We start from the raw sequence: 24,300 nt of genomic DNA, 5'->3' as shown, positions 1-24,300 counted from the left end.
GTAAAAATGAATTTGCAGGTGTTTTATTTTTTAACCAGATATGACTGCTGCCCTCAGCTCATACAGAGAACATTACTGATTGTTCCAGCTGGGCATTGCAATGCCTCACTCTCATGAAGCCACTGAACTTAATCCCTGCTTATCTTATGTTCTTACCTGCAGAACTGCAGTTGCTTGAAACAGACTTCTTCTTCTTTTAAATTATTTTAATTTCTTAAAGGCATGCAAAGGTGGGATTTCACACTGAGGGGAATGGCAGGTGCCACAACGCACAGATCACACTATTCATTCAGTTTCCTTTTTGCCCTAAGCCAGATGCTCATTTAGACAGTTTGTGGAAGTATCTTGGAAAGGAGGCAGATACTTCTGGGCTGGTCTCCTGGTCTCCAGAGTAAGAGGCTGAAACTAAGGCTGAAACCTGAAACCAAGTCGGTCATTCTCTGCTTTCTGGCTCAACCTACTGTAGGGAACCTGCTTTTAGCAGGGGGGGTGGACTTGATGATCTCCAGAGATCCCTTTCAACCTCAATGATTGAGGTTGACAGCACTGGGAGGTGAGAGCCGCTCACTGATGTGACCACAGGCAGCAGCAAGAGAGGGTCATTGCCTTACCAGATGGAGAAACGCAGGCAGGAAGTGCATCACCATGCTTTGGGTGAAGGAAGTTCAGGGCCAGAAACACCCACTGACACTAGCTGTCCAGTGAGCACATAGTGAGCTTGGGGTGACGCACTGCTGTCTCGTCATTGATCCCTGTGGCTGCAGCAGTCCTCATGTGGTGCTCCCAGCTGCTGTTTTGACAGTCGGTCACTGTTTGTTACTGTGTGTTGTTATTTATTGGTCAGTGACAATGACACACACCTGAGGACTGAGAATTAGGGTAAGCCCAGGAGTATTCCCCACTTAGGAAAATAACAGAGAAAATAGAGCTGTCGAAAGAATGATGGGCTGTTACAGATTGGCCCCACTCCAAAATGAACATGTATGAGAGCCCAAAAGACGCCATGGAAAGTTACCTATGAATCTATGGGGGAAAGAAAAGACTCTGAATATTCCAATGAATTGGAACTACCACCGTGTGCTTTTAATTTGCACCTTCTCCCAGCTCTTGGCCTGAAGGTCTTGTGCAGAGATGTCCCACAGGGTCTCAGTTGGCATGAAGCCCGCAGCCTACCCTTCACAGCCCCCCTCACTGGGCTCTCGACCCTGGGCTCATCTAGAAAGGCACATTTTTTCTTAGTCAGAGAGAATTACCCTTTTTTCTTCCAGATGAACGTGAAGGAAAATTCTGAGTCTAAGCGAGTACTAGTCACAGTGTCCAACACGTGGCACGGTGAATTGCTTCAAGGTGGTACTTTCCAGAAGGCATATCCTGGCCATTGGTTCACCACAGCCTAAATTTTCATTAAAAAAGAAATAATACAGCAACAGCAGCAAAAAACACCAAAAACTCAGCAACCCAGAAACATGCAATATGGTGACTCATTAACTCCTTGCATGGCTCCGAACCAGAAGGTTGCCCTTGCCAAATGGGTGCACCAGTGCCCATCTCCCAATGCTGCTGGTTGAATTAGGGCAATGCTGCCCTGCGCTGTCCTGACTTGTACGTGCCTGATGGAGAGCTTATCTCATGGTGTCCCACGGGACTCCTCTGGGGTCAACGCGAGCATTCAAGCTTGAGAATTGCTCCTCTCCCCACCCCATGCTCTCAGGCTCCTGATGATGGCTCTGGTTGGCAGCTGCACAGCAAATAGCGCTCACTGCATTTTGGTGACATATTTCAAACATCCTTGACTCCAAGGCATATTTTGGTTTCAGTTTTCAGGAGGCTGAAGGAAATGAAGTATCAGGAAATAATGACGAAATCCAAAGATTTTGATATCACGGGCATTTTGAGCTAATGCAAAGGAGCTTTCCCATTTCCCTGGCCATGTGGGGAACCCTGTGACTCTGCTCTTACTGCTGCAGCAGAAGCCCTTCCTCACAGAGAGACAGCCAAAAGCAGGAGGAGGTTTTCTCTCTCATAGGCCTAAACCATAGGAGACAAACCTCTGATTGTAAGTGTCACAGTGACCCAAATCAATTCTAAGCTGCTCCGTATAAAACGGGCTGAAGCAGAAAAGGTCAGCAGGCACTGTTGGCTCTGCTGAGATACTGGCAATTCCTTTTCCCACTTCCTTTTCAGTTACTATTTTCTGTACCAGAGGCTTCTAGATCTCCATGTTTGCAATAGGGTGCAGAGGAGCAACAGAGGTCTGAACGGATGCTAAGTATGAAGGTGCTGGGTTGGATGCTCAGTGCAGCTCAGTGCAGCTCAGTGCTCTCAGCCACCTGAAATCCCCCAGGCCCAGCTCCAGCCGGTGCTCTTACTTGCCCCCAAATTCCCCAGGGACTCTGCTCTCGCCCAGCGCTGCACTCTTAATTGCACTGAAATCCCCCAGTGCTGCAGCTCAAAAACTACCAATACTTTCTCTCATAGGCATTGGGGATTTTTTTTTTTTCCACGTCTAAGAGCAACTGGTACCTCCTTGCATGAATCGGGGCTCTGAAGTTGTGGTACACAGCACATGTGAGGGATCAACCACCAGTGAGAAGGTTCAGTCTCTGCACGTGGTGGCCTAAGCCATGCTCATTCCTGTTTCTTGCTCCTGCTTCTTGCATCTTTTCCTTCCTTGCACGTGCAGTAATGTGTGCACATTTGGCCATGTAGGTGCCACCAGGGCAAAAAATGAAGCGTAGAACATGCAGGAGATGGTGGTATCACAGAATCACAGAATTATCAAGGTTGGAAAAGACCTAGAAGATCGTCTAGTCCAACCATTACCAATACTTCCCAGCTAAATCATATTCATCAACACAACATCCAAACGTTTCTTGAACACTCCCATGGTCGGTGACTCCATCACCTCCCTGGGCAGTGCATTCCAATGCCTGACTACCCTTTCTGAGAAGTAATACTTCCTAATGTATCCAGATGCAAGGCAGCAGGACTGCTGCCATAAGCCAGGGTAGGGATGAGTCCAGAGGAGGCCTGGCTCAGTGAGGGGCCATGCTGCCTGCTGCGGCTCTAAGCAGATACTGGAGACTCACAGGGCTTGAAGGCCAAAGTGTGCTCACAGACAGGAGGAAGCTGTGGGTTGGGCTAAAAGGGGTGTTGTTTGTGCTTGGGAAACCAGTGCACAGCTTCAGTAGAAGTGTAGGGTGAAGGCTGAAAATGTTTTTGTAAAACAAAAGAATTCATTTCCATGTGGTGACTTCATTTTCCAATTGATTGTTTGGCTCCCGAAGGCACTGAGATAGGAAAGAATCCAGGAAAAGAAAGGAGAGAGGCCCAGAAGAGGAAGCAGTGGCCAACACGGAGCAGCCAGGCTGTGGGGTGTAAGCAGTGGAGCACAGGGGCCGTGAGTGTGAATTATGGTGGGGTCGGTGGGGTCAGCAAGTGCCAGCGCTTCGCTCAGCTGCCATCTTGCTGCTGGGGCAGCCTCTGCTTTCCTCTCTGCTTTGGGGCTGTGGGCACTGTGATTTCTTCCACTCAAGGGCAGCTGTGGGGTCTCCTCCGCAGCCCCACTACTGCTGCTATGGCTGAGAGCGTTCAGCTCTGTGCTGCCAGAGGAGGCCTTCCACCCTCCTCCCCCCCTTCTTGGGCTGGGCGGTCGCAGAGCAGTGACGCATGCATGCACTCGCTGCCGCCACCACCACTGCCATCCTTGAGGCCTTGTCAGCTGCCGGGAGATCTGCATTGGCCCGGGGAAGGGGCTGGTAACATCAGCCGGTACCCTGCCAGATGGTTGGGAGAGGCGGTGCAAGGTACCCGAATCCCGTGGCCACCATCCTGGCCCTGTAAGTAGCGGTGATGGGTAGCAGCAAAGTCTTACAGTGACGATTAATAATTGAGATGTTTGCTGCGTCTGTGGTTTTTCTTTCGGTATCTTTCCTGAGTCAAGTGATGAAGGGAGACTAATGGTTCTTTAGCCATATCGAGGGCAGAAGTAAAAAGCAGCAGGCTTAAAGTGTTTTGGCCAGAAGGGAAATGTTGTTTACAATACCCACTCAGGTGCCTGACTGCCGATATCAGCGCACACTTCCATAGCCAGCTTCTGTTTATGGGCCAAGTGTTGGTCAGAGCCCCTCTCTGCCTGTTTTGCCTTGCCCTATGCTGCTGGAGGGCAGACAGACTCACTCTGCATCTGTAAATGTGGGGCTCATTCTCAAGTTATCTTTGTGGTATGAAAGACACTGGGAGCCTGTTCTGATCTCCTGACTCCTGCGAGCTATCTTTGGCAAAAACGTTGATAGGAGGTGCTTTCATTATCTGCATGTTCACAGAATCACAGAATGCCTTAGGTTGGAAGGGACATTAAAGATCTCCCAGACCCAACCCCCTGCCATGGGCAGGGCTTCCCCCACCAGCTCAGGGTGCCCGGGGCCCATCCAGCCCAGCCTTGAGCACCTCCAGGGATGGGGCATCCACAGCTTCTCTGGGCAGCCTGTGCCAGTGCCTCTGAGTAAAGCATTTCTTCCTAACAACTAACCTAAATCTCCTTTATTTTAGTTTAAAGCCAGTTCCCCTTGTCCTGTCACTACCAGATATTAAAAGTCAGACTCCTTCCCACTGTAATCTCCCTTCAAGCGCTGAAAGTCTGCAATGAAGTCCGTGGAGCCTTCTCCAAGTTTAACAAGCCCAGCTCCCTCAGCTTTCATAGGAGAGGTGCTTCAGCCCTCTGATCATCCTTGCGGCCTCCTCTGGACCTACAGAGAAAGGTGTTCTTTGAAGGCATATACTCCCACAGGTTTAGTAGTTGTACTAAACTGAGAAAGAATTTAATTTTTTTTAATATCCATTGTTTTAATTATTTTTTATTTCCCTTTTCTTCATAGTGCTTTCTACACTGAAGTAGTCCTTGGGCAAAAGCTGTGTCCTAAGTCAATGGAAAACTACGTGGCGTCGATGGTGTTGAGTGCACTGGGGGACACGCTGGGCTATTACAATGCAAAATGGGAGTTCCTGCAAAGTGGCCCAGCCATCCACAAGGAGCTGGCAGCCATGGGAGGACTTGGCAACTTCAGCATCAAAGGCTGGAGAGTCAGTGATGACACAGTGATGCACCTGGCCACAGCCGAAGCCCTGGTAGCTGCTGGGAAGAATCCAGATTTAATGCATCTCTATTCCCTGATTGCAAGGAACTACAAGGAGTGCATGAATGACATGGATGACAGAGCTCCAGGTTACCTCTCCATTGTGTTGCCTTGGCAGGACTGCCCTCTGCCTCCTCTCCTTGTGGCTAACATCTCTCACTTTCCTGCAGCTTGGAGCCAAGGCCAGCCTTGCTTCTTACCTCAAGGCTCTGCTTTTGTCTGTTGATTTCACTGCTTGTATTTCATGCATAGACAAAAGTTTTCTATGCTCACTACCAGTTTCAGGATGAAATGAGGGAATAGGAAAAAGGCAGGCTGAAGTGGTTTGGGCTTCTCAGAACTAGATAAGAGAAGACAACATTTTGCCTGTATTTACAAGACATTCTTACAGGTATTTGAGGCCTGGTCTTGAGCTCAGGGGAGGAATGCTAGGTTTTGCACTGGGAATATGTATTTTCCTACACTCTTGAAGGAAGAGAATGATTCCAGCCATGTAGAATGAGCCATCTTAAAGCAGCACATGTAAACAGAGAGTTAATATAGAATTTCTGGTAATAAATGCTATACACTGCACATAAAATATATTTAAAGGTGCAGAAATCCTTGTTCGGAATAATTAAGTTTATTAAGCCCAAGGCCCAATTTTGGCTAGCTCTACATGTCCGTTTTCTGCAGCATAACAGAAAGATCACAGTTATCTTTTCTGAGCCATGTAGCTCCAGGTTCTGTTTCTGCATGTAAACTCAGTGTTCCACAATCAGCAGGGATGTAGGGGGTGCAGCAGCTTGGGGAAGGATAAGTGGACAGGCTGCAGTGGCTGAGCTGCACGCAATATATTCCTATCATTCCTGGTTCACCCAGGCCTGCTGACCAACCCTGTCTTTTTCTGTGCAGATGGTCCAGCTTAATCCAGATACTTGAATCAAATACAAACAATTGAGGCTGGGCTACGTTTGGCTACTTCAGGCAGCACAAACTGTCTAGGGACACTCAAATGCTGTGATGTAATGCAGAGTTCATACAGTGAAAAGAAACAGGCTGCAGACTTGCCTATTGGTAGAGCCCCAAGTATATCAGGAATGTTCTGGCTTGACATTAAAGATGTTTTCCTGGGAAAATACCTTGCATTATTCTTGTAGGGTCACTGAGCATAGTGTGACAGAGCTGTGCATGTCTATGGTAAGCCAGATAAGAAATTCAAGCAGGAATTTACTCTGCATGCCTTTTCATGGCCACTTCCAACCCTCTTGTAAAGGATGCAAATATCAGTGTTCTGCAAGATGGATGATCTCTGTTGTCAGAGTAGCTTAATGAATAAAATATTTAAGAGGGGGTTATGATGCTTGCCAGGATAGCAGCCATTAGCAGGTTAAAATTTCAACAGATTCACTGCTAATTTGGCAAAGGAATGTCTTGTAGGTCCCCTAACTGATGGGCTCTGCCAAGACGGAGCAACCACAGCTGGCAGTGAGGCAACAACTGGAAGCTAATTCTGCCTCTGCTATCTAAGCTTGGTGACTAAAACCTAAGCTGAAAAGAGTCTAAAACTGAAATGTTAGTGATTAATAGCTGAGGCCGATAGCATGCCTGCTGCAGTCCTTAGGTGGGTAACTTAGGTGAGCTGTTCTCACATGGAAATGAAAGATTTCAAAATAAATTAGCTATGGCAACTAATCAGAGCGACAAGAAAAGGCCAGGTTAGCTGGCTAAATAAAGATGTGCAGCTTAGTTAGTGGGAACTGCATCCATGGACACTGACATCAAAATGTTTTGGAGTGGAAGGAAACTAATGTGGAAAAAATGGAAGTCTGTTGAAAATGCTCTTGCAATAGCCCTTGGGATTGCTCCTGCTGCAGCCACAGGGCAGGAGTTGGGCTGGTCTTGGCCTCTGAAAGCTGAAATCTGAAACCAAGCTATTTAATGCTCACTAACAGACTACTAAAGGGAATGCCTAACTCATAGCCTGAAAAGCTGTCAGCAGTCCAGGGTCTCCATGATGTAATGGTAAGCCCTAACAATAGAAGTTGCCTGTCAGTAACTTCTTATGGCAATTCAGAATAGATTATAACTGAGAGCATAACCTGAGATGATGCTTTTCTGGGCAAATTGAATACTCACTGGGGAATTGCAGCTTTTAAGGTTGAGAATGGAAATTTGCTGGTGCAATTTTCACCCAATAGAGAGGAGATTCCCCCACAATGGTGGGGGAAAGTCACATCGCTCACCTACACTAGGGAATCCAGATCTGAAAACCAAAACCTATGATAATAAAGGGATTCCCACAACTTTATTAGTCATCAGACAGTCACAGCAGAGACAAAGGCCATGTATCTCATTGTCTTAATTCAATGCCAAATTAATCCCTACCTCCATTATGGCTTTTGTGACATGCTACAGCCCTGATCGTATTTCTTTTTTCATGATATAACTACATGGCCTGCACAACTGTCCAGTAAACCTTCAAAACTGTTGCCTTTCATTCTGTTTCCAAGTCCTCTACCTATGGCTCCGTGGTTGTTTTAACCCACCTTTGTTATACGGACTGACAATTCCCAAGCAACCACTACCCTCTGCACTCATGTGAGAGTCTAGATAAATGGAATGAAAGCCTATTGTGGCTCTAGGCAGCGTGGTCTACTGGTTGGTGACCCTAGATCATTATGGTCCTTTTCAACCTAGGCCATTCTATGATTCTGATCCTGTGATATTATTCCATTCCAGAAATACCATCTAGTTGTACCTGCAATCTTCTCAGTCCAGCTTCCTTCCCACACTTTTTGCTTCTTGGAACAGTCCCCTCCTCATGTCACTCCTCGGTTCTCATTGTTAGTGAAAGGAATGCCTAACCAGGATTTGATAGGCTTCCTGAGTTTCTGGTTTCAGAGACTCCTACAGCAGTTCCTCCAAAATCTGGTTCTCAAAAGGCCCAAGAGTATGATTTCAGTTTAGTCTCCCATCATCAGTTTATCAATTGTTTAACATTTTAACTATTTAAAAGCACTGTAATTTACAGTGCTACTTAAATCTTGGGAGCCCTAGCTGTTGCACACTGCTTTGTTCTACTTTCTTCTATTCATTTGCAGGTTATTAGTGGTAATGTCCTAAAGTAATACGTATCTTGTGCAAGCAACTGTCTTCTTGTTATTGCAAAACAGCTTAAGCCTTGTCATCTTCCTCATTTTCCTTTCAATTGCAGCTAATGAAAGAACAATCTCACTTCTTCTCGAGCACTGTTTTTGTTGCCTGCTCTCAACCTGCTCAAACATGTCCTGACAAAATGTTTCTCTCGCAGTTTCAATGGGATTGCAAAAATCTTTCTCCTTTTTTTGGCCAGATTTTGACTTTAAGCTGCCCTGGTTCCTTTGCTCTCTCTCCCCTCCAAGAGGTCCACCTACCTAAGGGCACATAGGTAGGATGATTGGCACAGCTTTCTTAACAATCATAGTTTTGTCCAATAGAATCTTTTGGAGGTCTTTTTATAAGTGTATGAACTTAGTGTATTTAGATGTGCAAAATGCTTCAATTTCCAGTTAATCTTAACAAAGTTGGCAATTATACTGATATCACTCTTTACAGTTGATGCATAGCACCCAGCACTGAACTAATCCATCCCATAGAAAGCTTACTTAGAGGCTCGAATGCATGCCTACTTTTGAGACATCACTCTGTAAATGACCAGAAGGAAGAGTCACAGAATCACAGAATGGTTTGGGTTGGAAAAGACCTTAAGCTCATTCAGCTCCAACCCCCTGCCATAGGCAGGGTTATCACCCAGTGGATCAGACACCCAGGGCCTCATCCAACCCAGCCTTGAAGGATGCATCAAGAACATCTGTGCAGAGCCAGTGTTTGGGTGGCCCAGCAAAAGCAGCGGGGCTCATCTACTGGGCAGTGTGTGACACAAGCATCATGCAAGAGGCTGGCATGTAGGCACACTGTGGTGGAGGCTGGTGAAGTTGCAGCACGGGTTTGTGCCTGGGTCATGCTGTGGGGAATTCATGAGAATGAAAGTAGCCTGACAGCGTGGGCTGCGCTGATCGGCAACCTGTTTTTTTCCTATGGGGAACCCTTGTTTAGGCTGTTCCCATTCTCAAAGTTCATTTCAGTTGACATGCTGGGTGAACAGTCTGAAAGCAACAGGGTGAAGCTGCATTTTCAGTTTGAGACAACCATTCAGAGCGAGCGAGCACAGAGAGCTGCATCCCACACCAATCTAATATGCCCGTAATGTAGCAGCTCTGTCAGAAGAGAAGGATGCTACAGACACTCAGATCAGGACCATGAAATCATCCATGTGACCTTATCCCTGGCAGCAGCCAACCATGATTTATTGCTAGCACATGGCTGGGAGGCGATCTTAGAGCTGTGCTTGGATTTGGACATATTTTGATTACAAGGGAGCTGTAAAACAGACTGCCATATACCAAGTTGTACTGCCAAGCTTATGCGCGCAAGAAAAGAAGCAAACTGTTCTGTAGAGTATATAGTGCAGTGTCTCACTGTGACTGGCAAGGTCCCAGGCCATGGAGGTCAGTCTGCACCAGAGATAGCAGAATTGCCTGGCGATGTGAAGTTTCTTGAGCAAGCTTCTTCCTTGGTATTCTTTCTCACTTAGCTTGGCTTTCTGAGTGAGCACCAGGTACAAAATGGTGAGAGAAGCTTTGCTGTTGTCTAACATACCAAAAAAGCTAAACGAAGGTACCTGAAATCTGCCCAAGACTTTATTCTGTGCTGGAGGAGAAATATTTCAGAACTGTCCAGAAGAGAAAACTAGGTTAAAAAAGGCAACGCAAAAGAGAATCAAAAATAATGTGATGTTTGAAACCTATTTGCCCTTCCTTGCACAGAAGCCGAATGCTTAGCACTCCCAACTTGTTTCATGGCTGAAGCTGAAGGAAGTGGCTGCACAGTGAAATTATTTGGACGTGTTTGGGCAGGTGGCTTTACCTATAGATGTGTTGGGCTAACTAATATGCTACCAAAACTGCAGCACGGGAAGAAGCAGAATCATTGCTTTGAAAAGCGAATAGCAGAAATAAGAAAGGGATGGGAGTGAGTAGAGAGAAGGCAGTGTGTGCCATCCCACGTGAGGAGAAGCAGAGCTGGGCTGGGGTTGAGCCAGGGCATCTGCCTGGAACAAGTGAGCTGAGGAGCAGGGACGAAGTGTTCATAGGCTTGAATAGTGTGGAGAATGGAGAATTTAAAAATTAGAAGGGAATTGAAGAGAACTGTTAAATGGCGGCTGGCCGAGATGATCTCCAGAGATCACTTCCAACGCCTACTATTCTGTGAAATACTTTGCATAACAAAACTGTGGCTCTGATTACCATGGGATATTAAAAACACCTGAAAGCACTCATGGACTCAAGCTGGGGAGAACAGTTCAGGGTGGGTATGTCCATGGGAGTATGTACGGTACATGTGGCCCTTTGGGTCTGAGCTCTGACCCACGCAGGCTCCTTTGCATGACTTTTGATCTGATGTAATGCAGTTGTTCTTCAGCTGATTTAGGAGAAATATGGCAAAGCCAGATACGCACAACCTTGTTGCGATGAGGCAAGTACTTAATTTATCACTTTCTGACAAAGCAAAACTGCAGCGAGGGAGATCTGGGTTTCTTGCAGGGAACATTTCTTAGTGGTGAGGCACTGGGTAGGATTCCTGGGCGCCCTTGTGGCTCTGTGTCATTAATGGGTCCTGAGGAAGAGTTGAACACCCATCAGGAAAAAAGGAGAGGTGTTCATTGTTGCAGTGGGTTGGGATCAATGTGATCTGATGGCCCTCCCAATATCCCTTCTGTGTATGTCCATCTAGGTGTCTAGATCTGTGTGTGCATAAGATGCCTAGCATACACAGCATGTGCCTCATAGATGCTATCTAGAAACATGAAATACAAATATTAACAGTAACAGCTACACACATAAATCAGCAGGGGATTGTTTTTTACCCCCCTGGGCTTTTTAATTATTTTCACAAACCAGAATGACTGGCTCTCCCTGGGAATGAATACCCAAGGTGCGCTGGCAGTTTCAGGCAGAAGACAGCAGCTTTTTTTCCAGGGAAGCCTTACACTGAGTAATGGTCCCTGGGAGACCCCCTGCATGCAGCACTGGCAGCACTGCGCTCCAGAGGGGTGCATTACCAGCACTGGCTCTCTCCCCCTGCCCAGGTGGAACAAGTATGAAGAATGCGCTGAATCTTGACCCAGGAAGACCAGAGACCTGGAAAGCTCCCTTCAGCTCCAAGGCGGGTGGCTGTGGGGCTGCCATGCGCTCCATGTGCATCGGGCTGCGTTTCCACAGTGCTGCTGAGCTGGACACGTTGGTGAAAGTCAGTATTGAGAGCGGACGGATGACCCACCACAACCCTACTGGCTACCTGGGCTCTCTGGCCTCTGCCCTCTTCACAGCGCTTGCAGTGAATGGCGTGCCGCCCCAGGCTTGGGGAAAGAAGCTGCTGGATGTGCTGCCGAGTGCCAAGGCCTACGTGCATGATGCTGGCTCCTTTGTGGAGGAGAACATGAAGCACTGGTGAGCTGCTGGGATGGGTTCTGTGGGGAGCAAAGTGAACCTAGAGCACAGGAGAGTGAGCTCTGTTCATACCTAAGCTTGAGGAGTCATGTTATGGTAGACTCTTAGAGCAGCCCATCCTTGCCACGGGATCCAATTGGCTTGGAAAGTCTGAAGGGAAAAATACATCTAACATAGAAATGGCAGGTTTAGTGTCATGTAGTGTTTTCTGGACCCAACATGACGCAGCCAGGCTTTTTACCTCAGCCATGATGTGATGAAAGATGAGAAGCAGGGCTGGGGAACAGAACCAGACATGGGGTTGAGCTCAGTCTGAAAGTGGTAACCAAATGGGGACGTGCACCCAGTGTGGCGCTGCGTTAAGAGGCACTCTGAACCTTATGGATGACTCAGTTCTCGGTCTGAGCCTTTGAATCCTTTGAGGTGACAGTGGCAGGTGCTGGGTTGCCTTCACCCATGTGGCTGGAAAGAGGGGAAATCTCAGTGCCTCTTACTGTAAATCCCGTCCCTTCCAACAACAGGGGATGTCACCTGCCATGATGCTGAGCTGCCGCTCCGGGCTTTTTTGGTGGCATGTTTTCAGGCAGCCAAGCTGTATGATTTGACAGCAGGACTCCTCTTACCCTAGGTTCAGGTTGGGAATTAAGAAACATCTCAGGAAGAGCACTGAGGCAGTGGCACAGGTAACCCAGGGAGGTGGGGGAGTCACCATTCAAGAAGCGTGTGGCACTGAGGATCATGGTTAGTGGGCATGATGTGGATGGGCTGGTAGTTGGACTGGGTGATTTAGTGATCTTTTCCAACTGTAACGATTCTGTGATTTTAGGTCTTACTTTGAAGAGCAATGGAAAGCGTACCTGAAAAAGAGAGGCATCTTGGACGGGGTCTCGCCACCCACCTTCCCCTCCAAGTACGGTGTGGAAGAGAGGGATTCTTTTTACACCTCCCTCAGCTACAATGGCTGGGGGGGCAGCAGTGGGCACGATGCCCCCATGATTGCCTACGATGCACTGCTGGGTGCAGGGGACTCCTGGACAGAGCTGGCTCACCGTGCTTTCTTCCATGCGGGAGACAGTGATTCTACTGCTGTCATTGCAGCTTGCTGGTGGGGGGCCATGCACGGCTTCCGCGGCATTGCCGCCTCCCTCTATGCCGACCTGGAGTACAAGGAGCGTCTAGAGCAGGTGGCCAAGGAGCTGTACCGTATTTCCCAGGCTTAATGCACTTGAGGGTAGGCCAGGGTGAGGCTTGCATTTTTCTGTCAGCGTGTTCGCTTCAGCAGGGAGACCATTTGAAGGCTTGGTGGTGGTTTGATGGGAGCATACAGCAGCATACCCAACCTGCAAGCAGCTGAGATGAGACTTCCCTCCTCCTCTGCACAGTGGCTGAGTCTCAAGTGGAGGAGAAGCACACACTGTAGTGCTGCCAGCAATGCTCCAGCAGCTAGACAGGCAGCAAAACGCACAAAAGCTGCTCCAAAACAGGGTCCTGCCACTCTAAGCATGCCAGAGAGGGTCAGAGATTCTCATGCCTGACTACAGGGCTGGCAGAGATGCCTTGCAGTAAACCAGCAATGGCTAATGCAAGCTCATCACCTGGTACTGTACTGTCAATGAGAACTGCCACCAGCTCTAAAAGCTCTCCTCCTCTGCACAGCAATTACAACAGATATTGCTCCAGACAGCCCGCTAGGGGAGGGAGCAAACAGCCAGTTGCCTCAGGAACAAGAAAGCTTTCGTATGTGATTATTTTAGCAGACTGCTTGTTTTGTTTTGTTTTGTATGTGTGTAGAAAGAAACAAAAACTCCGGCTGCTGCAAGTGCATTGTGCAGCTTCATGGCACTTTTGCTCCAGTGAAGGAATGTATCACACTCCATGCTCCAATTAACAAGGGATGTAAGCCCTACTAACCACACCTGTATGGAAGATAAGGGTGGGTATAAAGAGAACATTAGGAGGCTGCATTTTACATCAACTTCAGTAGCTTCTTAGTCAATTATAATTATCTGCTTACAGCAATGATTATTTCTGTTAATGGTTATTTGCTTACCATTTACTGTGGATTATTCTATTAAAAAACATTTCTTCAAACCCAGACTGTTACACAGTAAAATACTTATTATTTCAAGAGCAATTTCAAAAACAGCGTGTCCCATTCAATACATCGCCCTGGGATGTCTCTGTTAAATGCTATTTTCCATGATGGGATGAAGGAAGGGATGGGAAAGGGGAGTATGCTGGGAGCACTGGCTTCACCTGGATGAGTGGTGAAGGACTGCTGAGAAGGATGGAGTTGGTGCAGTGGGGAACAAGGCAGGAGACTGCCAATGGGGGGGAGTTGGCTCCAGAATTCAGCACACCGTTATGCAGAGACTGGGCATAAAGGTGCAGTGAAAGCCCAGATCAGACAAACACCAGCAGCAATATGAATCACAATTTCAACACAGTTTACTACAGTTCTCGGGTGTGTTGTATAAAACATGTTTTAGTGCAACATAGTACAAAGTTTGTTTTGTTCTTTTTAAAAAAAAAAAAAAAATCCCAAACATTTTTTTCCGACATCATGCATGGATAAGCTATCTCTCTTTCATTTTGGGTTCATAACAGAAAGTTACAGCAGAGAGAGTGGTCTGAAAAGCGTCATGTTGAAACTCATTAGAGTTCGCCTATAAAAACAGACATTTGAGAATGGGCAACACACGGCCAGAACAACGAAGAAACGTCACTGGCAAGGTACCTTCTTGGGACCATCACAGGTGCCGCTTCCTGGCAAAGCCTGTGCTCGGTGCAAGAGCTGCTGGGCTGGGGAGGGACCAATTTTGGCCATGGGGAGATGACCAGGGGAGAGCCCTCCACCAGAGCCATGGTCCGGGCAGTGCTGCTGGGGCGGCAGGCTGGGAGGAGGGGCTCAATTCAGATGCAGCACATGATCTCCAAGGAAGAAGAGCTCCTGCTGACTTTCTCTTTTTCCTTTTAAAGCTGAAATGAATTGCAGTTCCTGCCCTGAAGCAGTATGTACAAGAGACACTACATTTATGAAATAATACCCACTGGCTGCAGCTGCTGTTGATCGTGTCATGGTTCTTCGGTTCCATTCACTTTTCATCCCACTCCTCTCTTTGTAGACTTCTTATCCAGAAAGGGAAGACAAGTGCGTGGGTGCGTGATATGTGTGTGTGTGTATATATATATATATATATACATATATAGAACTGTGATATTATGCATAATTATGCATATGGGGCCAGTAAGCAATTATGTCTCAAGGAGAGAGACTTTGCAGAGGAATGAGTGAAATTTGGGCTTCTCGGCAGAAGAACCAAATGCCATTCGGGTGGAGGAGTAGAGGTGGCCAACAACAAATGTCTGGTGGTCTCTCCCATCGCTGGCATGGGACTGTCTGCATCCACATGGGAAGATGCAAGCTCCTCTTGTAGCTCATCTTCTAGAGAATGTGCTGTGCAGATCTCCCACCTGAGGCCTCGCCACCTCCAAAATATCAAGGCATCAGGGATCAACCCATGAGTGCTACAGAGCATCTGCTGAGGTTCCCTTCTCTTCTCAAAGAGCTGTCTGACCCTCCTGAAGAGGACGGCAGCTGTAGGCATGGCACCTCTCTCAGACAAGGCAGGGAGGGGGTCTTGTGGTTGCACCCATTTGCCTCAGTTGGCTTCAGCCATGCTGTAAAAAAGAAATGGCTGGATTTGCCAGGAAGACATCAAGGAAGACAACAAAAGGCCGTTTTTGGCAAACATTTTCTTCCGCCAGACAAAATGCTTAGGGTGTATAGGGGAGGAGGCGGTTTCCTCCACAGGACACAGCAGGGGTACTTGGCAGTATGGGGTACTCAAGCATAGGTGCCCCATGTGGAGAGAGCCCTGGTTTGCTTTGGGAGAGCCATATCTTTCACAGAAAGAACAGCATTTCCTGTCACAGAGGCTATACACAACAAGAGCAGATGACTTTGCCAGGAGAGAGGGCTTATGGTGAAATGGTTTCTCCTCCTAAAGCCCTGGAGAAGGCCTACACGCAGGCACACACATGGGAGAGTTCTCTCAACCCAGAGGGACATGGGAGCCCCCAAGGCGTAGATGTGTTGCAGGCTCCTTATCCAGTCCAAGCTCGCACTGGGAAGTAGTGCAAGGTTCTAGAAACCCTGGTGACATGAGGTTACCTGCACATCCTCACTGTGTGGCTATAACTAGGCTCCTTGGCTGAGCTGCCCAGAGACAGGAAATCCAACCTCTGGTATTTTCTCTTTCCCCCTTTCTTTAGTCATTACTTTGGTCAAGTTGAAGCCTTCAGAGACTGGATCCAGTCATCCACCCCAGGCAAGCAGGGCACAGAGGGGAGCCGCGCTGTCAGAGGTGGCAGCATGGAGACATGGAGAAGCCGATCTCTGCTATGCTAAACTGTAAGAAGACTCTCTTGGCAACCGACAAAGTCAGAGCTTTCAGGTATCTTCCTTCAATCCTCTCATTCAGTGCCTGGAGAAAAACAAAACTGCTTTTGTCCTGATTGCGAGTGCACTGAGCATTCAGGTTCTCCAATACTAGGAAATGCTCCCAAAAGGTGAACTGCCTCCTCCTGAGAGAGCAGTAATTTGGAGGCATGAAGATGTTGAGGCTACAGCCAGTTTTGAGATGGGCTTTCCAATACCCCAACTTGCCCATCAGGACGTGGTCCTGGCTTTATCTGCTGTTGAAGAGGGAGTAGCTGGCTCAGCACACCTTGGGAAAAAGACCTTCTTCACCATGGCACAGAATATCAGGAGGAAAAACAAGGTCTGTTTTGGTAAACAGACACGTTAACCTCCAAAGAGGTGGTCCCAGGACCAAAAGCACCCTGGGAACCCTTTGCTCTGTGGAGAGAGGGGGAAGCCTACAGTTCTTTGGGAGACTAAACAGAAATGACGACAAAAAAGTAGCGTCCCAAAGGACAACAACTGATGGGATCAAAAATTAATGAGAGGAATATCCGCTATGTACAGCAAACACACAGACCTCTGGTCTGTCTTGGTGGCTGGGTGTGTTCCCACAGGTGCTGGAAGAAGCCTTGGACCTTCCCATCCACGCCAGCTGTGCGCTCCACAGAGCTCAGCCGCCGCATCAGAGCACAGATGCTGAAACAACTGAAACGAGAACAAGAACCATTCTTCCTCAGGGCTCCTGGCGTGCCTCTGCCTCTCTCTCTCTCTCTGCATGTCCCCCTGGGAGCCTCTGCCCCTTTAATCTATGGTTCCTGGGTGGATGCTGAGCACCGGCGGCTCTAAGCAAGTGGGTGAGTAGTTGAGGTGTGGCTCTTTAATCCACAGCAAGGGAACCCCGTTCTTGCCTTCTGAATTCTTGCTGGAGTTCCGGCTCTTGAACCGCACCAGGAGGATGGTGATGATCAAGATGCCGAAGATGGGGAAGGGGTAAAAGAAGACAAAGTAGAAGAGGGCGTCATTGGAGCAGATGACAGACTGCAGGGTGGAACCTGAAAAGACGAAAGATGTCACATTTTACACCTTCTCTGCAACGCAACAGCCTACAAACTTTCAGAAACATAATGCCAAATGCTTATTAACCTGTATCAATTCAGGAGATTGCACTGTGAATAAGACATGAATAATGGAAAACACAGCAGCAGAAACAATGTATTACAGGCCATGTTTTGGGTTTATCTCCTGCTAAGAGAACTCTCTATAGAAAGCGTGGAATGCTCAGGGACATTGGCTCTTCTCACCTGTATCCTGCACGTGAACAGCAACTGTGCCCGACTCCTCCTCAGCCAGCCGGTACCACACGCCACTGGGGTCTGCCAGCCACTCCTCCACACGGCACGAGTAGTTGCCCGTGTCAGCACCACTGGCCTGCAGCACCGTCAGGCGGAAGAGCACTGCCGAGAGCCGCTGGAAGCAGAGGCGGTCCTGCCAGCGACCAGTCCCAGAGCTGAAGATGGCGTCAAGGCCCACACTCAGGACCACCTCCTTTTCTTCCTCTTCTTCCTTCTCTTCCTCCTCAGCACGGCCACCCACCTCTTTGGCTTGGAGGCTGTACCACGTCACTGCAAAGTGAGACTCTGGGCTGGAGCGGGACAGAATGCTGCAGTCCAGCTGAAAGGACTCTTTCTCCTGCACCGTGAGGTTGGCAGTGGCCGTGTCCACCTGCAAGGAGGGCTCTGAGATAATGAAAGAGGAGAGGTGAGTGTGGAGCAAAATGCTGCCTGAAAAGCCACCCTTTCCCAGCACAAACACACCATCACGGTCAGAATCACAGAATCATTAAGGTCAGAAAAGACCAATGAGATCACCCAGGCCAACCATCAGCCCATTCCCACCGTGCCACCATGTACCTCAGTGCCACATCCACCCTTCTCTTGAAAACCACCAGTTGCAATGCCAGGTGCAACTCAGGCAAAACCCAAAGGCTTGACACAACCTACCAAGTCCCAAAAGTACCCGTGCAGCCAACCCCACAGAAGCACAATCCTCACCTTGCTGTGCTGTGCCTGGCTCAGATTCAAAGCGGAGCTAACTGACTGATGACCCTGCATTACTGCAGCTCACATAGATGCACTAAAGGATGTGCCGGGAGGCACCAGCGGGCACCGAGGAGTGATCACTACTGCTCAGCTGCCAGAGCAAAGTGCATTTCACTCCACTCTTAGCATGCCCGAAACTGCTCAAAGGACTTGAAAGATCAGTATGTCCAACGCGTGTGAGGACAGATTTATTTTCCAGTGAGTTGGGAAGTTAATTAGTTAACAGGCTTCTCTGCAGAAATGACCGCAGAATAGAAACAGCAAGGACGCTTCCTAACGCTTCTCTGTTTTTTTTCCCTTGCTGCAAGGCTAAAAAGATGTTTTTAGCTAACTGAGATACAGTGGCCAGAACTAAGATGAGTTGATTAAAGGCTGACTTCAGGAGCAATTAACATCTGATTTAGTCATCCTGCCAGGGAACACATACTCTGGGGATCACAATCAGCCCGGATCTAAGCTTTCATTTAAAGATTAAAAAGCCCTTTCTAATGCACGAGTTCAGCACGAAGGGCAAGGCAGCAGCTTGCTGAGGAGAGGCCCTTTTCTCCTCCAGCACTGACAGCAGGGTAAGCCCCATCTCTTACAGGTAGCTGGGTGTCCCTGTGGGAGAGGGCACCAGGTGCTGCTGTCCCACAGATTGAGGTCTGCAGGCTGTGGGTGCCCTCCTCAAGCAGAAGGAGAATGGGCTTTGCACTATGGCACCCATCTTACATGTCTTCCCTGCAGAAAGTTTTCATTAAGGCCAGAGCTGTTAAGGCTGCAGGCAACACAAGCATTTTCAGCTCCCATCTTCCTCAGGATATTCCTACAGGAATGAGGTAAGCCTTGAGATTTCAGGGACTTCTGAGGTAAAAAGGAGGAAGGGAAGGAAATGGCTTGTCAAAACAAACACAGCCTCCCCCATCTCAGCAAGTTAAACAGAAAGAGAACCGCATTCACAAGATGCTGAGAGGCTTTTTTTTCTCTTTGCTCACAACTATGGTACTGGAAAATGAGTATGGAGATCCTCACTAATGAGACGTGAGTCACAAGCTATCTATTTTTAAATTCAGTCATTTTTAGGTACCGCCTGCCACAAAGGCAAAACAAACAACAACAAAACACTTGATACATATCTACATATCTTGAATTAGTGCACCCCCAACTCATCCTCTTCTTCCCACTCTACATCTTCCCACAGTTCAGAAAGAGCCTAAAGGATTTCCCCTCATATTCAGTCCCTCATCCACTAAGTCGCTGGCAACATTCAGCCTGAATGAGGAGCTGCACTCACACTGTTCAGGCACACAAGGTACAGGGACTGCCTGGGTGCTCTGGGGACCCTCTGCTGAAGCCGTCTCACATACAGAAGTTTTGAGAGCAAGGTCTTTGTGAACAGAAGCTGGGCTGTCCCCCGAGACAACTCCTGCTCTGCAGCATAAATCCTCTCCGCAAGGAATTACAGCTAAAACGTTCCCCAAACCAGACCATTTTGCTAGCTCTGTGGCAGAGCTACATGGCTGACAGCATACTGAAATGTGCAGGCATAAAGCACCAAAAGATACCAGCAGAGCATGTTGTTTTTTTAAAGATGGAAGGTACCCAGCAAGTCAGGATTATAACTTTAGTTGGACCTACACTTTCAGACAGGCATTTAATCTGGAGTTACTTGCCTCAAAGCTAAAGAATCCATATTTCCCAAGGCAAATTGTCCTTGCCTCTTGTTATCTATTATTAGAACTGTTTAGAACTAGAATTTTCTCCCTGCCTTGAACTTCTTCAGCACTTTTCCCCTAATGACACGAAACCCTTCTTACCTGGCTGCTTCACAATGAGGGTGGTGAGTCCGGAGAGGTCCTCTGCCCGCTTATACCAGTGGTCGCTGGGGTCAAGCAGCCACTCCTCCACACGGCAGTCATAGGCCCCACTATCCCGCACAGTGGCGTTCTGGATGGAGAGGAGGTAGAGGCCTGGTGATGGGCTCTCCAGATGGAGCCGGCCCCGCAGATTCCCTTGTGTTGCCAGGTCCCCATAGCGCAGAGTGCTCTGACGGCTCAGCCGGGCCACAGCTTCTTTCTCTGGGTGGCCTGGCCTCCAGACGTACCATTCCACCTGGAGCTGTGAGGAGGGGCTGGTCCGGCTGCTGACCTGGCACTCCAACGTCACCCACTGGTTCTCCAGCACCGTGATGTTCTTGTGGGTTTGGTTCACGTGCAGGCGGTTATCTGCAAGAAAGGACCATAAGAAAACGAAGGGTCATTAAGGTTATGATCATTTAGTCCAGCTGTCAATTAATCACCACCATGCCCGCTAACCATTTCCCTCAAATGCAAGGTGCAAGGGTCCTTTGTTTCCCCACATGCCCTTCCCTCAGGGCTACAGTCCTGCGGTGTGATGAAGAAAAAGAGGAAAAGAAGGGAAAAAAGAGAAGGAAAAGAAACTGGGACTGGCATTTTTCAGGGCCTTCTGACCATTTGGCGCAGAAAAGTGGGAAGCCCCACATCATCTACTAGTACTTGAGGGGTCCCTAGTGCATTAAACCTCATGGAGGGAGGTCACGCCCCAATCTTTTCACATTTTCCTGTTGTGGAAGGCATGAGGCTGGTCACACCCCAACCAGTAAGCTCTCCTGCTGTGGGAAAAGGGAAAAAAAAGCAGAGGAGGGACAGCTGATTATAGGGAAACACCACTGCAAAACGAGAAGTGGCACAAGGGCAAAGTCACACAGTGTTTTGCTGCATTGGGAATGCCCCTGGTTTTTGCTCCATAGCTTCATTGATACAGCAGGAGTGATTGCAATCAGCTCTTTTATGCGAAATGACGTGTGGTACACTCCAAATTCCTTCACAACCTCAATGAAGGGGCACAGCTTGGACTTCCCTGGTACAGCTGCTCCGGTAAGCAATGGGCACTGCACAGTGATGCATAGGAGGGGACAGATCACAACTTTCCCCTTCCTGACGGCCCCACAGCCATCTCAGGAACTTGCAGAGGGAAACAAGCAGCTGGGACCAGCAGTGAACAGTGTGCTCTGGCATGCTGTGCCCCCTGCACAACCAAAAGAACAAACACTTTGGGCACTGGCTGTGGACCATACCCAGTATCATTCCCACACCCTTTCAGACAGCCTACACTGAGCTAGCCAAATCCAGACAGGAGAAAATTCACTTAGAAATCCTGGTCCCACTATCCAGCTGTTTCCTCCCTGCCTGAAGGATTTTATTCTTCAGAAATAGGCATCTGGGGCAAGCAGGAGCATGGCAGGCTTCTTTGTGAAGTAATGACGCTCTGCCTCAGCATGCATGGGGTGCAAACTGCTCTCAGAGGGTCTTTGCCCCTCTGCCTCCCCTCTTTGCATGAAATCAGGGCTCCGTCCCCAGCTTATGCTGGCCTGCCTTTACCAGGGATGTCCTTTACCACAGAAACCACCACCAGAGCAGATTTCTCACCTCCCGGCAGCCAGCTCCCCCACCTCATTAAGCTCATTACTCACATCTCATGCATACAGTGCAGAGGGAAAAGAGATAAGACTCTCCCCGCCTGCCAAGATAGAGACTGTGTGCAGCAAAACATGACAATGCTTTCCTAGGCAGGCACACAGCAGTTTTCTCTCATCAGGTCGCTAGCTGACACTCTTGCTACATGATGCTCTTGAGGATAAAGAAACCAGGGTGGTTACAGTGGCTGCTCTGATAGAGGGAGGCTGACATCCTTCACGTAGAACGCTGGAATGTATATCAACCCAGCCTAAATGGAGGAGGGTTACACTGCTGGGAGAATATCCATTTGTGCAGGGATGCACAGGCACGAGGATGCAAACAGTGGGTGAAAAAACTGAGAGGCAAGAAGAGTGCGGGACCCCAGTTGCTCAGCACGAGATGCCCCATCGACCAGAAAAGACCCCACCAGCACACTGTGCACTACCTGGCTGCTTGACGGTGACCTCTGTCCGTCCTGACACCTCCTCTGCCAGCTTGTACCAGGCGTGGTTGGGGCTGAGCAGCCACTCCTCCACGTGGCAGTAGTAGCTGCCGCTGTCGCGGACCTCAGCCCGCTGGACCGTCAGGCTGAAGAGCCCTCCTGATGCTGAGCGCTCAAACTGCAGCCTGCCCCGCAGCCCCTCCTCCTCAGCGTAGGTGCCGTACTCGAAGGCTGAGCTGTGCGTGGTCTTCAGGATGAGCTTGCCATCGGCGTCGGAGGGCTTGTGTACGTACCACAGCACGGCAAAGTGCGAGTCGGGGCTGGTCTGGGATTTCACCGAGCAGTTGAGTGGAATGGGGCGGTTCTCCACCAGGGTGATGCTCCGTTTCGACTTGCTGACCTGCAGCTTGGTCACTGCCAGGAGGAGACAAGAGGAGGGTGAGAAAAGGTGGGGCATGAACATGGAAGAGAAACTCACCTGTTTGGGTGACCCGAGAGCTCTCCCCTAGCTGCACACGTGGCTGCACCCAGTGGCTGCCTGGGTCCCACTTGCACTGGACTTTCAGAACAAGAGCTCTTAGGTGTTCTCTCACCAAAGCCCTCTTATTTGCTTTCCTTTTACTCCTGCATCCTCTCACCAGGTCCTTTCAACAAAAGACTTGCTTTTTTCACAGTTTCTCCTCTAAAATCCTCCCTTCCAACTTCACTGTGGTCTAAGGCACCAAACACAGCAAGAAGGCTACACTCAGATTCAACTTCCCTGACTCAGCAACAGATCTCTAGACACAAGGGTGAGCTTTTTGACAATGAAATCACACAATTTGCAGCTTATACCAATGAGCTGTTGACCAGTTTCACAGAAAACCATTTCCGGGAAGACTGAATTAAACAAGCCTCTATTGCTGTCACACTGTCGGGACAAGTAACACCCAGACACGTAAGCCACAGACAGGCTACAGCCAGGGAAGTGGTCAGGAGTGTCAGCCCCAAGTCTACCATGCATTGTGTAACCTGACAGAAGCTGCAGACACGCCACTGCTCTTGCTTCCCAAGTGCGATGGCAGTTCCCATCCTGCTAGCTGAGTGGTCACAGCATCAAGGACGATGTTAGGTCTTGTCCATGTAGGGGAGAGAGAGAAGCTGGTTTCCAATTTCCTCCTCCCTGTAGGAGCAGATAGAGCCTTCCCCAGCATGTGTTCAAGTGGTTGCAGTGAACATGGACCAAAGGCGTTGTTGCTTGCAGAGGATACAAGGCGCCCTCATGTGACACTTGCACTGGGTATGCCCTGGAGGAAAGCTCACCAGCTAAAGGGCAGAAAAGACATGCAGCTTCTGCCACCACCTTCATCTGAGTGCTGACGTTTAGGCATAACCGATGAAGGGTGTCCCAATAACACCCTATAATGGCTTATGATAGCTGAGATGCAGAAGGCCCATAGCGCTGTGCTGTTCCAGCCAGCCCATCCTGACCTCTCCCAGCTCCACCACCGCCTTGCATGCTGCACCCCTCGAACAGGGGGCTGCCAAGTGAAGAGTCCCTGTGCACAATCTGCAAATCTCTTAATGAAACCCACTGGGCACCAAAGGCACGGCAGAAGCACAGCACTACAGGCACAGAAGGCTGAAATCTGCCAGGGGAGCTGTGCAGATCTGTGCCCTGGAAACCCGGCCCACGCATCCCATGTTTGCGAGGAAGACACGCTGCCTCCTCTCTCACTTTGAGTTCCGCCTTCCTACCAGCTTCCCCTGGACCCCAGGGTCTCGGATGCCTGTCGGCACAAGTGATGAGTGATGCTGTCCAGGGCGACACAGGGTACGCACAAACAACATCAAACAGAAAGGAGAAACTCCAGCTACAGTGACACTTTGTGCTCCAATACAGTATCAGAGATAGGCATCCTGGTAAGGCATTGCCCTGGAGCCTGCCTTGCCCACAGCGTTAATAAATATGCTAATAAAGCCTGGATGACTGTGTTATAAGCATGACACGCAGACAGCAGAGGGAGGGAAGGAAGGAAAGCAGCCCCTTGCTTTTCCCCATTAAAGACTTCAACTTAATGGAGAGATTTAGCATCATATCTCTGTATTTCTGTGGCACCCCTACTGCCCAACACACACCATCCATCCATCCCCTTTGTTTCAGCCCAGGACAGCAGCCTCAGCTGCCTGCACATCCCACCTTCTGGGCTCACTGCTGGTTAAGGAAGGTT

General features: G+C 48.9%; 2 protein-coding genes across 5 annotated transcripts in view; one reads left to right on the top strand and one right to left on the bottom strand.

The window, feature by feature from the left end:
* Positions 1–3,155: 3,155 nt before the first annotated feature.
* Positions 3,156–13,762, top strand: ADPRH (ADP-ribosylarginine hydrolase). Of its 2 annotated transcripts, none has more exons than XM_015879599.2 (4): positions 3,156–3,377; positions 4,878–5,224; positions 11,305–11,665; positions 12,492–13,762. In XM_015879599.2, exons 2-4 carry the CDS (start codon positions 4,927–4,929, stop codon positions 12,883–12,885), a joined length of 1,053 nt encoding a protein of 350 aa, XP_015735085.1. In that variant the 5' UTR covers positions 3,156–3,377; positions 4,878–4,926; the 3' UTR covers positions 12,886–13,762. The 2 variants fall into 2 exon arrangements, with proteins under 2 accessions (XP_015735085.1, XP_015735075.1); XM_015879589.2 differs by lacking the exon at positions 3,156–3,377 and adding an exon at positions 3,672–3,839.
* Positions 13,763–14,091: 329 nt separating this feature from the next.
* Positions 14,092–24,300, bottom strand: part of IGSF3 (immunoglobulin superfamily member 3) — a 72,327-nt gene continuing 62,118 nt past the window's right edge. For all 3 annotated transcript variants that reach the window (XM_015879543.1, XM_015879561.1, XM_015879553.2), the window contains 4 exons: positions 22,094–22,504; positions 19,987–20,394; positions 17,393–17,827; positions 14,092–17,143 (listed from right to left, as the gene is read on the bottom strand). In XM_015879543.1, the coding sequence (XP_015735029.1) occupies positions 16,893–17,143; positions 17,393–17,827; positions 19,987–20,394; positions 22,094–22,504 (1,505 nt within the window). In that variant the 3' untranslated portion in view covers positions 14,092–16,892. The remainder of the gene's footprint in view (positions 17,144–17,392; positions 17,828–19,986; positions 20,395–22,093; positions 22,505–24,300) is intronic.

The sequence above is a fragment of the Coturnix japonica genome, chromosome 1 (assembly GCF_001577835.2).
Source record: "Coturnix japonica isolate 7356 chromosome 1, Coturnix japonica 2.1, whole genome shotgun sequence".
Lineage (NCBI taxonomy): Eukaryota > Metazoa > Chordata > Aves > Galliformes > Phasianidae > Coturnix > Coturnix japonica.
The sequence above is the reverse complement of the archived record's forward strand: the minus strand, read 5'-3'. Positions and strand labels throughout refer to the sequence as shown.